General features: G+C 34.5%; 1 protein-coding gene across 1 annotated transcript in view; it reads left to right on the top strand.

Annotated features, from left to right (window-relative positions):
- su(r) (dihydropyrimidine dehydrogenase su(r)) overlaps nt 1-12,794 on the top strand; it is a 93,523-nt gene that overhangs the window by 36,475 nt on the left and 44,254 nt on the right. The window contains exons 5-11 of the mRNA XM_068346192.1: nt 218-308; nt 3,637-3,863; nt 6,360-6,510; nt 6,866-7,035; nt 7,300-7,510; nt 8,751-8,935; nt 9,101-9,198. Of these exons, the coding sequence (XP_068202293.1) occupies nt 218-308; nt 3,637-3,863; nt 6,360-6,510; nt 6,866-7,035; nt 7,300-7,510; nt 8,751-8,935; nt 9,101-9,198 (1,133 nt within the window). The remainder of the gene's footprint in view (nt 1-217; nt 309-3,636; nt 3,864-6,359; nt 6,511-6,865; nt 7,036-7,299; nt 7,511-8,750; nt 8,936-9,100; nt 9,199-12,794) is intronic.

The raw sequence follows: 12,794 nt of genomic DNA, 5'->3' as shown, positions 1-12,794 counted from the left end.
TTGTACTATTTTTAACTCCGACACCTACTTGTCCACAAATTATGTGAATTACATATAGAACTCATTAAGGGTAGATCCAATGTAGAATTATTCATAATTTGATATGGATGAAGAACCATAGGAGAATAAAAAAGATTTTAATTTTAAGCTGGATTGCATTAGCCTATATCAATTGATGTCCATTATTTTGATGTTCTTTTCTCTCTTGCCTTCCAAGATCTTCCGTCAGATGGACATCCCACAGATTCGCTCTCCTGATCTCCCCAAGGACCTCCCCGAAAGCTATGCTGCTAAGATTGCCCTCATAGGTTAGTTGCAACTTATTTTTCCAGTATGTAATCATATTAGGTAAGAAAAAATGTGATAGAATGAAGTTTGTTGCACATTTGAGTTAGGATACGCTAATCGAGAAGAAAGTTAAGTATATTGTAGTTGTTTTAATTTTGCATAGTACAAAAATATTCAATGCTGTACTTTATTTTACCAGATTTATTTTTTAGCAAATATATATAAACTCTTGTATTTGAGTAAATTTAACATGTCATTTTGGTACTTGATGTTTGTTTCATTAATATGATTTATGAGTAATGTAAAGTATGACTATCTAGTTTCAGAATTACAAAAAAAAAAAAAAAAAAAAAAAACAGTACTTTAGTATAAAAAAAAATTGTTAAGCAAGTTATTAATATAAATTTTATCCATTGAATTTTTTCATACAACTTTCACAACTTTCACTGCCTAACAGCTTAGTGTACAAATATGTACTGTATATTTGTTCCTATACTAACAAACCTTACATCATTTGTGTAGATTATCTTTTGGCAAAGCTGGGAAGTAGCCATTAGACTAAAAGTGTGAGGTGTCAAGTTGATTAGGCAGGGGGTGGCTGGGGGAGTACCCAGCCGCCTGATATGCTCTCACAAGTGTGAGCAATGTCACTTCTCTTTTGGCTTGTTGGGAGGGGAGTTCTCCTCTCTCTCCTCCAAAGGCTGCCATTGGACTTTTTGATATTTTGTTTTCACTTTTAAGGTGTGCTTGTACTTCTTCTTGATGTCCTCATGCCGACGTATCCTGGGCGAGAGGGTGCTCGGTGTGTACCTTCATGTCTTCAGTGGATACCAACTTGCTCTCTTTAGTGTCCAATGTGTAGTTTACGGGTTGCCTAAGGCAAGAGCCCATGTCTTACACAATGGTAAGGCAATCTGACAGACAGACAGAACGTGTAGAGGGCATTGATGCGAGCAGGGTTCGCCCTGTGACAGAGTGAATATTTCTTCATCGTTGGAGCTTTCTTTACTCATACAGAGTTATGAGATCCCTTGCCCTCAGTCAGAGATCAGGCTTCCTCCTTGGAACTTGGTTCACAGTTTGAGATCCCTAAAAGGACCTCCTTACGAACCATTAGGGCGTGCAACTGATCAAAATATCACTTTGAAGACGGCGTTTCTGCTCGCTTTAGCTTCGAAAAAGAGAGTGAACTGCATGACCTCTCCCATGACATTGCCCATTCAAGGGGATGAGGGGAAGTGACACTAGGCTTCATCCCCGAGTTTATTGCAAAGACTGAAAATTCGGGGGGTACTGGATCCTAGATTCAGGCCCTTTGAGATTGTTATCAGTCTATGTTCTGTAACCAATGACCCAGATCAATTTTTACTAAGCCCAGAGAGAAGTTGGAGATATCTTAAACACACTGCAGCAACATGACCCCGAATAACATCTCTTTTTGTTAGTTCGACATGGTTAAGAGGAGGATCACTAAAAACACCATCTCATCTTGGATACGTCAAATCATTGAAAGAGCTCTAAATCCTGATCCTCCTTCGGCTCGAAGACCTAGAGCTCATGATGTCAGGGGCATCAGTACATCCCTGGCATTCAAGCGCAACTTTTCCGTGTGTTGTAGGCATTACAAGCTGGCGTGTGGAAACGTCAAACTACGTTCAGAGCTTACTATCTAAAAGACGTGTCCCACGGGAGGCTCGACATGTTTGCTATTGGTACTGTGGTGGCTGCTCAACAAATGGTTCAAGAGTACCTCGAGATCCTTGTTGGATAAGTAGCAGATGGTTGAGCGCATTGGTTTTCCGGGTTAAGTCTGGGATGAATGAGAGTATGTCTGGCATTTTCCTTTCTTCATCTTCCCCTCCCTTAAGGTACAGCACTGTGGGCCCCTCTGCAATCTGGTTTTAACCTCTCCAGGTAAGAATCACTTACCTTGTGTAGCCTAGTATAGTCATAAATTTAATATATTGTCCACGTCCCCATTGCTTACCACAAGGTAGTCAATGGGAAACGTCTTTGTTTATATCCTATTTATAAACTCGCAATGTACTTCCATAGACGTTCATACGATATCTCTCACGACAATTGAATTGCTCAGGCCGCTATCATACTCACTTTCTATTGTTAGCGAGGTGGCAATATTTCCCCTAGGCCACCGTCATTTACTGTACTAGGTAAACCTGGGTCAATGTCCATGCTACAAATATGACTTCATTCTCCTGAGAGTGAATCATCCACATGAATAACGTAAGTTTTTTTTAGTATGGGAACAAATAACAAATTTGGAGATAATTTGTAATTTTCCCCAACTAATACAAACCTGTAGTTATTTATATAAATTGGCCCGTCATCACCTGTCCCCCAGTAAGTCCTGCCTGCAATCAAAAAGTGACATACCTCACAGCTGTGAGAGTATATATAGGTGGCTGGGTATCCCCCAGCCACCCCCTGCCTACCCACTTAGGTTATTAGGCATGGTTGTCATCTTGCACTTTTAGTCTAATGAGTACCTTCCATCTTTGCCGAAGGATAATCCACATAAATAACTACAAGTTTGTATTAGTTTGAGAAAAATACAAATCTCCGAATTTGTCATATTATTTTGCAGTATCTTTTACTGTATTTTTAGCAAACAGCATTGATATTTTTTTATCGGACAGCTTTAGCTTATTCTAATCTTATATTTGTCTTTGCTTCTTGATGACCTGAAAACTAATTACACAGACAGATCATAGAAAAGTATTAGTAAATACAAATACAGTCAGCATAGTTCAGTACACCTAGGTGTTACTTATACAAGAATACATACGAATACACACAACATTTCAAATACTATAGATGATTTGATATGCAATCTTACAGTATATTATTAGTGTTGAAAGCCTTTTATGGCTGTTGATATGTTTAGTGATAGTGAAGTTTCATAATGATTTTTATTGGAATCAGTCATGTTTGTGTAATGTATGAGTCAGTCCTATTCTTATAACTTTTTCCTTTCTCATCGTGAAATTTATGGGTTGAACCATGAGTTTGCTTATGTTATCAGGACTTTTATCCAAGTGAAACTTATATTTTAATATTCTGCATACTTTTGTATTGGAAGTATTTATTTTTCTTTTAAATGTTTATTTCTTTAATATTTCCTCTATTGTCTTGTATTTATAATCAAAGTTTTATATTTTAATTTTTCACAAGATTCATAGTTACACAACACTCATTCAAGTAGAAGGGGACAATCTTTTGTGCCTTTTTATCTTTCTTTTATGGTGGAAAATTTCAGAATCCAGTTCCCTTGTAGTTTCAGTGACATGTAAGAAAAGACAAAAATTAGCATTTCTGTTTTGTGTGCAGGATGTGGTCCAGCCTCCATATCATGCGGCACCTTCCTTGCTCGTCTGGGGTATGACAACATTGATGTCTTCGAGAAAAGGGAATATGTTGGTGGCCTGAGTTCATCCGAGATTCCCCAGTACCGTCTTCCTTACGAAGTCGTCAAGTTTGAAGTTGATCTCATGAAGGATCTGGGAGTCAAGGTCCACCACGGACGTCAGCTTTCCATGAAAGACATCTCCATCAAGGTAATTTATGGAGGAATCTGTGATGTTTTTCCATATTCATTGTTTATAATTCTTATTCATTAAAATTTAGCAAAATCCAGGACCTGTGCATCCCAGACAGTGCCAGTGTCGTGTTGTCTCTTTATTGCAATACTATACTGTATTTGCGGACTACATGGCAATATTAGACTTACAATTGCCTCTAGATTTTATGATATTATGTTAAAAAAACACTTTGGTTTCTCAAAAGATTTACTCATTTGAACTGCTTAATCCAGGTTTTAAGCAACCAATAATTTTGAAAAGGGATGTGATTCCTAGTGGAAGAGAGTGGGTGTATGTCAGGACTGAATACCCTGCTTCTCATAGACTTTGCTAGTAATGTGGATGTCACGAGATTCAGGTCATAAAAGCGTGTAGCAGGTATAACAACTTTTGCTTTCCATTTATTGGAATCCAGACACGGATGAATCTATTTTGGATTGTTTTCTTACCTCTTTAGCTCAGATACAAGAATATGATATGAAGTCCTCTGTTGTGCTTGTTGGTGATTTTAATGTGCCCCTAGAATATGGTTAAATTCTGATTCTCCTACGGAGCTAAAGAACTATGAACTTTGCTTCTAAATAAGGCTGTGAGGAAATAAAAATGGAGACCACTTACAATTGTATTAACTGCTTGGCCTTAGTATGTACCAATTCCCTTGGTGTTATAACAAGCAAGGTTAGTCTTCCAGGTGGGACGTCTTATCATATCTTGGCTTTGTTAGTAATGAAGATTGAGCAGTATGTCCCTAACATGTTATACTAATGTGAGATATATTTGAGTGATGTTTTGCATTTGAACTGGTCACAATTGTTTAAATAATTTAAGACTATTGCTCTCTTAAATGAAATCTGATCAACAAAAAGTAATTGATAGACAAATTCCTTTTCATATTAATACTGAATTAAGGAAAAACCCTGGTTTAGGGAAACAGGAAGCTTATCATCTCAGGAAAAGTAATAGCTCAGATTTTACTTAGAATATTTATACTATGTCAAGAACTGTTGTTCAGGGAGTTTGTTTCAAATGAAAATGAATACAATTTGACCATAAAAGAAATCCTCTCTGGTACGACTCAGGAACATAAATGGTAGGCTACCCTTAAATGTGCATTATTTGGTGTAGACTTAACAAGTCCTCGTTTACTTAAACCAGTTTGCTCTGACACCCACTGTCCAAGGGAAAAGGCAAGTCTTTTGGTTGAAGTGTTTGACAGTAAGCAGAGTAATGAGAGACTCAATCTTCCTCATAACTGTTTCCCTGTAGTTAAACTAATTAGTTGAGCTTTTTGGTTCTGTGAAATTGAAACATATGTACAGGACCTTGATGCTTATGGAGGTGTTAACCTTAATTGTACTATAACTTTTTTTTTCCGAAGACATGATTTCTTAATTACTAATTTGTATGTTATTTATGTAAGTTTTCAAGAACAGTTCATTTTTTACTTGGAGAATTGGTTATGTTACTCCATCAAGTAGCCTTACCAATTACCACCCAGTTTTCATAACTCCCACATTATCTAAAATTTTGGAAAGTCTTTTGGCAAAACGTTTATATATATATATATATATATATATATATATATATATATATATATATTATATATGTATATGTGTATGTGTATACTGTATATGTATATATACACATATATACTGTATGTGTGTATATATATATATATATATATATATATATATATATATATATATATATATATATACTGTATATATATATATATATATATATATATATATATATATATATATATATATAATAAATGTATATATGTGTATATATGTGTATATATGTATGTATATATATGTATATGTATGTATACGTATATATGTATATATATATTATATATATATATATATATATACATATATATATATATATATATATATATATATATATATATACAGTATATATATATATATATATATATATATATATATAGATAGATAGATAGATAGATAGATAGATAGATATACTGTATATATTTTTCTCATAGTTTATTCATTAGTTCTCAATTTCCTTTCCAAACTGGATTGCTTTCACTGTTGGAGAGACCTTGGGCTTGTAGCATTCTGCTTTTCCAACTATGTTTGTTGGTTTTCTAGTAATAATAATAGTAATAATTATGTGTGGTCAAGAAACTAGGGAATATGAAGGAGACAATTTAGCTCATTTTTAAAAAATTCCATTGCATTCACCACTGTTGACCCAAACAGTGAAATACGCACTGTATTTTCCTAATGGTTGGTCATCTGTGAGATATTTCAATTATGATGAAAGACTTTGTGCTATTGACCTTATTTGAAAAATTGAAAAAGTATTTTTGAATAAAGCTATATCCTAAATTTTTTTTTTTTTTTTTTTTAGATTTAAAAAATCTAAATTTTCAACAATTGTAGCAAAACTATTACATGTAGCACATGACACTGTAGCTTCTATTAATGGTTTTAATGTTTGCAGGGACTTCAAGAAGAAGGCTACGAAGCTATTTTTGTTGGCATTGGCCTGCCGCAACCAAAAAAGATTGGCATATTTGCTGATTTGACAATTGATATGGGTTTCTACACAAGTAAAGATTTCCTACCTCTCGTAACTGCTGGCAGCAAACCAGGTAATTTTAAAATTAATTTATGAATAGATGGTAGACCTTAAGGATTTTTGTGTATTTATAGGTTACGGGAAAAGTAAATAACTTTGACCCTTTGAATTTTATCTAAAATAATTACGTACTGTGTTTAGATGTCTTTATGGATATTTTGTTTTTTACGTGAAACATGGAAATCCTGAAATTTGCCAATTTTATTAAGATATTACTTTCATAAGATTTGTTATAAATTAGTTTGCTTAATAAGCCTATTTAATGAAATATTAATATACATAAATCATATTCTCTTGTGTACAGAACTGTATTCTAATGTATGCACTGTATTACTTAATCTATTTTGTCTTTTGTCTAAAATTTGTAGGAATGTGTGCATGTAAGGCCCAGCTTCCAGCTGTTCGTGGTATCGTGCTAGTTTTGGGTGCTGGTGACACTGCCTTTGACTGTGCTACATCTGCCCTCCGGTGCGGTGCTAAACGTGTGTTCGTTGTCTTCAGGAAAGGCTTCACCAATATTCGAGCTGTGCCAGAGGAGGTATTATTGGAATAATTATTATTCTCACAACTATTATTATTGATTGTCAGTATTATAGTTATCATCATCATTTTTATTACAGTAGTCATAATGTTCAGATCCATTGCAGTCTAATAGTTTACTCTATATTTATTAGTTTTTTATACTGAGGCTAATTCTTAATGACTGTTTTGCTATTTTCACATCTTAGATTTTGTTTGAAAAAACATTTAAAGATAAGCAAAATTACAAATTGTACATCAATGGGCAATTTTCTACTCTCAGATGGAACTTGCACGTGAAGAGATGTGCGAGTTTCTTCCTTTCCTCTCTCCTCGCAAAGTCATCATGAAGAATGGTCGTGTGGCAGCGATGGAGTTTGCCCGTACGGAACAGACAGAAGACGGAACATGGATTGAGGATGATGATCAAATTGTCAGGCTCAAGTGTGATTATATTATCTCAGCCTTTGGATCAGGTCTTTCTGACAATGACAGTAAGTTTGAAGAGTTCAAGTACTGTGTTACAGTAGCACTTCAGCGTCTGGCTTTCTGAAAATGTTTATGATCTGATATCTAAAAAAAATACAAATAGTTAGTCAATGTTTAAGGTATTCAATAGGTAATGCACAGAACCCATAGCAGAATTGCATGTGATTTTTTATATTTGAAGGGATTTACCTGGAAAATGCATTACATTAGAAGAGGTACCCAAATAAAAACTTAAAACTTTGATATAAATGTTGTTGAAGAGACTTGCCTTAATAGGCTTAAAAGTTCCCTATGTTCATGGTAAACTCCATTGGTAATGGAGAATTTGGTGGTTCGTTGTCATACACTAGTAGGTGTAACATTATACATACTATGTTCAAAATGTTGATCATTCATAGGTATACTTGCACTAAATAATCATAGGAAGCCAATAACTTCTTGCAAAACGCAGAAAAAAAGTACTGTACTGAGAGAAAAGGCTAGCATGTGTTGAATTGGTTTCAACATCTGCTGTGTATTGCACTCTTACTAAATTTTGAAAATATGAAATTGATTTTTTGACATTCATGCCTTCATAAATTTTTAGCAGGTAAAAAATCCTAATAACATAGAATTAAATGAACTAAGGTACTACTGTATTAGTAATTTATCATTAATTCAAAACTATAAAGGAAACAGCTCTGAAGTTCTGAAAGCTTTCTTATTCCCATTCTAATAAAAAATTATTAATGAGTCAGCTCTAGACATTTGTAATTTAATTACATAAACCGCTCACTATCATAGTTACCCTAAATGATATCGTTGCTAGCTTTATTATAGAATATGAAAAGATATATAAGGAGCAAGACCATTAATATACAATACAATCTTTAACTATTTTATGGTATCTTGGTAATATTTCATCAGCATCTTGATTAATTGAAATTTTGTTTAAAACTTGATTGCTACTTAACTTACAGGTAATTAGAGAAATAAAAAAAATTCCATTTAAGTATTCATTTGTCTTCAGATTTGTTAAAATTTCAGTATTTTTCTCTTTTAATTTTGAACATATTCACTCAATTCATATTTAGTATTAATTGAGAAGTTTGTAATTCATATAATTTACTGTATACCATACAGCAGGCTACTGTACATTTAATGAGAAAGTTGAGTTTTTTGTTTTTTTCTCATTTGGTTGAAGAGAAATGTAAAATAGTTCTGTCATGATGTTTACTGAAATGTTTATGTGATTCAATGTTTCAGTTGCCTCAGCTCTATCCCCTCTTAAATTTAATCGATGGGGACAACCAGAAGTCGATACTAAAACAATGGCCTCTAGTGAGCCAGGAGTGTACTGTGGTGGTGATATTGCTGGAATTTCTGAGACTACTGTGGAAAGTGTCAATGATGGCAAGACTGCTGCATGGAATATTCATAAATATTTACAGGTATATGTTTTCTTGTACTGTATTTATGATGAGGTATCAAGTAATTATTTTTTTCTGAGCGGATTATTTTTTAACAAGTTTTGTTCTGTAGAGCTAGGGAAGTTTTTACTGATTGAGTAAAAGATTTTTTGCTTATTGAATAAGGGATTTAAATTTTCGTTACAGTCTCTTCATGGGTTATTTGTACCAGAAACACCTCAGCTGCCTAAATTCTATACACCAGTTGATGAAGTTGATCTCTCCGTCACAATTTGTGGTATTAAGTAAGTGTTAAACTATGTCCAAGTTTTATTTTGAAGGTGACCTTTAGTTGCATTTTGGAAAGGATATAATGTAAATATAGTAAATAACCTTATTTTTTAAGAAAGATCAGCCTTGATTCCTTGAAAAATTTACAAGTGAAGATACTTTCATATGAAAGTTGTTTATAAAATAGCCAAAGCTGCATTAGACATGATTAATTTCTAGTAGGAAAAGAGGAGCTAAGTTAATAAAAAATGCTTTCTCGGTAAATGATCTGCTAAAATTAGACTGGTTTAACTAGTGAAGCGTGTTTGATATTAAAAAAAAAAAAAAAAAAAAAAAAAAAACCAGTTGCAGAAAGGCAAAGGTAGCATGTGAAAGGAAAGTGTAAGAGTCCTTTTGCACAACTATGACATCAAGTATTTTACAGTGATGACATAAATCTGAGTTACATAGGTTTTATGCAACAATTTTTTTAGGTCTAAAATTAAATTTGTTTCATGAACTTTCTATTCAAATTTTTTAAAAGGATTGGCTCATCTATTACCCTCCAGTTCACCAAATCAATTCCGGCTGTTGAAAATCTTCCTTACTGTATCTGAATTAAGACATACAGTATTAGTTTTTCTAGCTAAAGAGTTTTTTTCTATACTTTATACAGTACTGTACAGTACTTAAAAACATTACTTTCTCTTTTCCCCTCTCTCTAAGATATACATATATTCTTACACGAGTACAAGCCTTCGTCCTTTATGAGAAATGTTATTTCAGCAAAGCTGGATATGGCACTTAAACCAAGGGGGAAGTAGTTAGTTGGAGGGTGACAGGTAAGCCACATTCAACTAACAGGCCATTGAGCCCCCACTTTCTTTTCAGTCGCCGGATAGTACAGATGCTTTTGTGGTATTCTCAACTGGTTGTTTTAATTTTGAAAATCTTCCTTACTGTATCTGAATTAAGACATACAGTATTAGTTTTTCTAGCTAAAGAGTTTTTTTCTATACTTTATACAGTACTGTACAGTACTTAAAAACATTACTTTCTCTTTTCCCCTCTCTCTAAGATATACATATATTCTTACACGAGTACAAGCCTTCGTCCTTTATGAGAAATGTTATTTCAGCAAAGCTGGATATGGCACTTAAACCAAGGGGGAAGTAGTTAGTTGGAGGGTGACAGGTAAGCCACATTCAACTAACAGGCCATTGAGCCCCCACTTTCTTTTCAGTCGCCGGATAGTACAGATGCTTTTGTGGTATTCTCAACTGGTTGTTTTAATCTTTTGCATTTTCTTTTCTATACAGTAGTTTATTGGCAGATAATCATATGCAAGGTAGATTAAGGAAGAAACGATTTACAGTTGTTTCTCGATAATTGAGGCTGTGTGACAGTTGTCTGTGCCATCTGCTGATATTCACATTTTTGTTCCTGTAGACAGTGGTCTTGTTTGTTGTTTATTCCCTCATGAGTAAGGCCTTGTAAAGACAACAGCAAATAATCATTGTCGTTGTGCTTCATTGGAAGGTTTTGCTGGCACCAAATGTGAAGGGGAAGGGTGTCACCTTTCTTTCCTTCGGCGTCTTCCTGATACCGGGAAGGCTTTAAGGATGTACTACATGGTTGTGCTGTTTCTTCATAGATCCTTCCCACCTATGAGTGTCATTATTGGCCTGTATTCCCTAGCTACTAGTCTTCAAAGAAGTCCAGGAAGATTGATAGTTGTGTGCAAGTGACTCCTACCTTTTCATTCTCCACAGAAGAGACAGCGTGATCGTCTTTCATATGGAACTGAGCTCGTGCTGTAGTGGTTTGCGGACTGTGGCCAGATGTAGCACGCAGACTGCCTAGTGTCTGAATGCCGACCACACTCCAACGTTCACTACACAAAAAGATAAAACTGTGGAATACCCAGAAATCTGGGCATAAAGTAAACAATCCAGGATGAACTGGTCACTGGGCACCTCCCCTTGATTTTATACTGGGCAAGGGGACCCAGCTAGAACTGTAGTTGCTTAATATTATTCTAGAGGTATGTCATCTCACTTATTACTGGCATGCTTGGAGCTCAATATGAATAGTGGCAGCTAAATTTCAAGTTATTTGAACATTACAAGCATTGGGAGAGGAAAAAGATAATATTGCCAAGAAAAAAAAAAAACTAAATTGATGGCTGAGAAGGGGACAAAATTATGTAGGGGAAAGAAATGCTTACAGTTTACTAAAAGAAGGAAAAAAAAGTATTAAAGGCAACAATAAAAAATATCTATCATAAGGACCTCTTAGCAATCAATCATCTAAAAATTTAATCTACGTATACAAGTATAAACAAAGGCCAACATAAGTGTAAATATTTGGGGTAAATTAAAATGTAATTTAACAGGTTGTTTCACATGTCTGACCTGCCTCTACATTCTCACCTTTACATCAGAAATAGGCCCCTCCTATAAATTGCTTAGTCACAGATATATCCCTCATGGTACTTCTCGTGAAATTTGCTTCAATAGCTGCCAATCAAGTTAACAGTCCAAAGGACTAAATGAAACTTACTCTTAGTTCTGGGGAAAATTTAGGGAAGACTACGCTAGTTGATTGTAGTGTGGATGACGACGATAATGACAGACCTCTACTTTTAGACAATTCACATAATCAGTTAATATTAGCTAGTGATGAACTTCATAAGTTCTTGAGGTTGCTAGCTTCCTTTGTTATAGTTCAATAAAATCCAATGAATCCTCTTCAAATGGTAACTCTGGTCAAACCCGTCCAGATGCCAACCTAACCTAACTTCCCAAGTTGAGTTCCTTTCAGTATGGTTTCTGGAAGGTCACTGTGCATTACAGATTTGAAAGCCTCCCACAGAGCCTCAATCCTTTAATTATTTTAGACCCTTGTACTGTTAAACCTTTGCATGTCACAATCCTTGTCACTCTATAAGACAACTACTGTATGACGACCGAGTGGAAAGTCTAGATCCTAATATCCCTCTATTCATTACAGTAAGTGTTCCTAAATTACAGTACATCGTATATTATATAGGTGGAGAGAGTATCATATCATATGATTCTGTTAAATCTTGTTGGGGTGATGATATTTCAATGAAATTTACTGGTAATCATTTGTATCATTCTTCTTTAGGCAGTACGTTCCATTCACTCGCAAGCTCAGCCACTAACTCATCACAGGTTTATACATGCTGGTAAAATGTAGGCATTAGTACAGACTAAAAAAACAGCCACATTTTTAGTGACACCTTAATTATAATGCAGTACAGTAGTTTGAAATGAAAGCATTACTGAAGGACAGAACTGTAATCTGGAAACTTAATATACATGGGTAACATATACATCCCCTATGTCTGTTTCCCAGCATTAACCAAATGATACAGTAAAATTACCATGACACTCACAAACTGGTTCTTCAACATAAAGTATATCCATGTTCATCCAATGACTCATGAGCCCTTCCATGACATTGCTTTTTCTATTAAAAAACAATGTTCTTACCACCATTGATAGGAACAAAAACATCCATATCATTATAAGGGATTCTGAAAGCAAATTAATGTTTCTTCAGGATATGAGGACTTCATTGCTCACACCACTCGTTACACCTCCAC

Source organism: Palaemon carinicauda, chromosome 22 (genome assembly GCF_036898095.1).
Source record: "Palaemon carinicauda isolate YSFRI2023 chromosome 22, ASM3689809v2, whole genome shotgun sequence".
Taxonomy (NCBI): Eukaryota; Metazoa; Arthropoda; class Malacostraca; order Decapoda; family Palaemonidae; genus Palaemon; species Palaemon carinicauda.
This window is presented reverse-complemented; position numbering and strand designations above follow the sequence as displayed.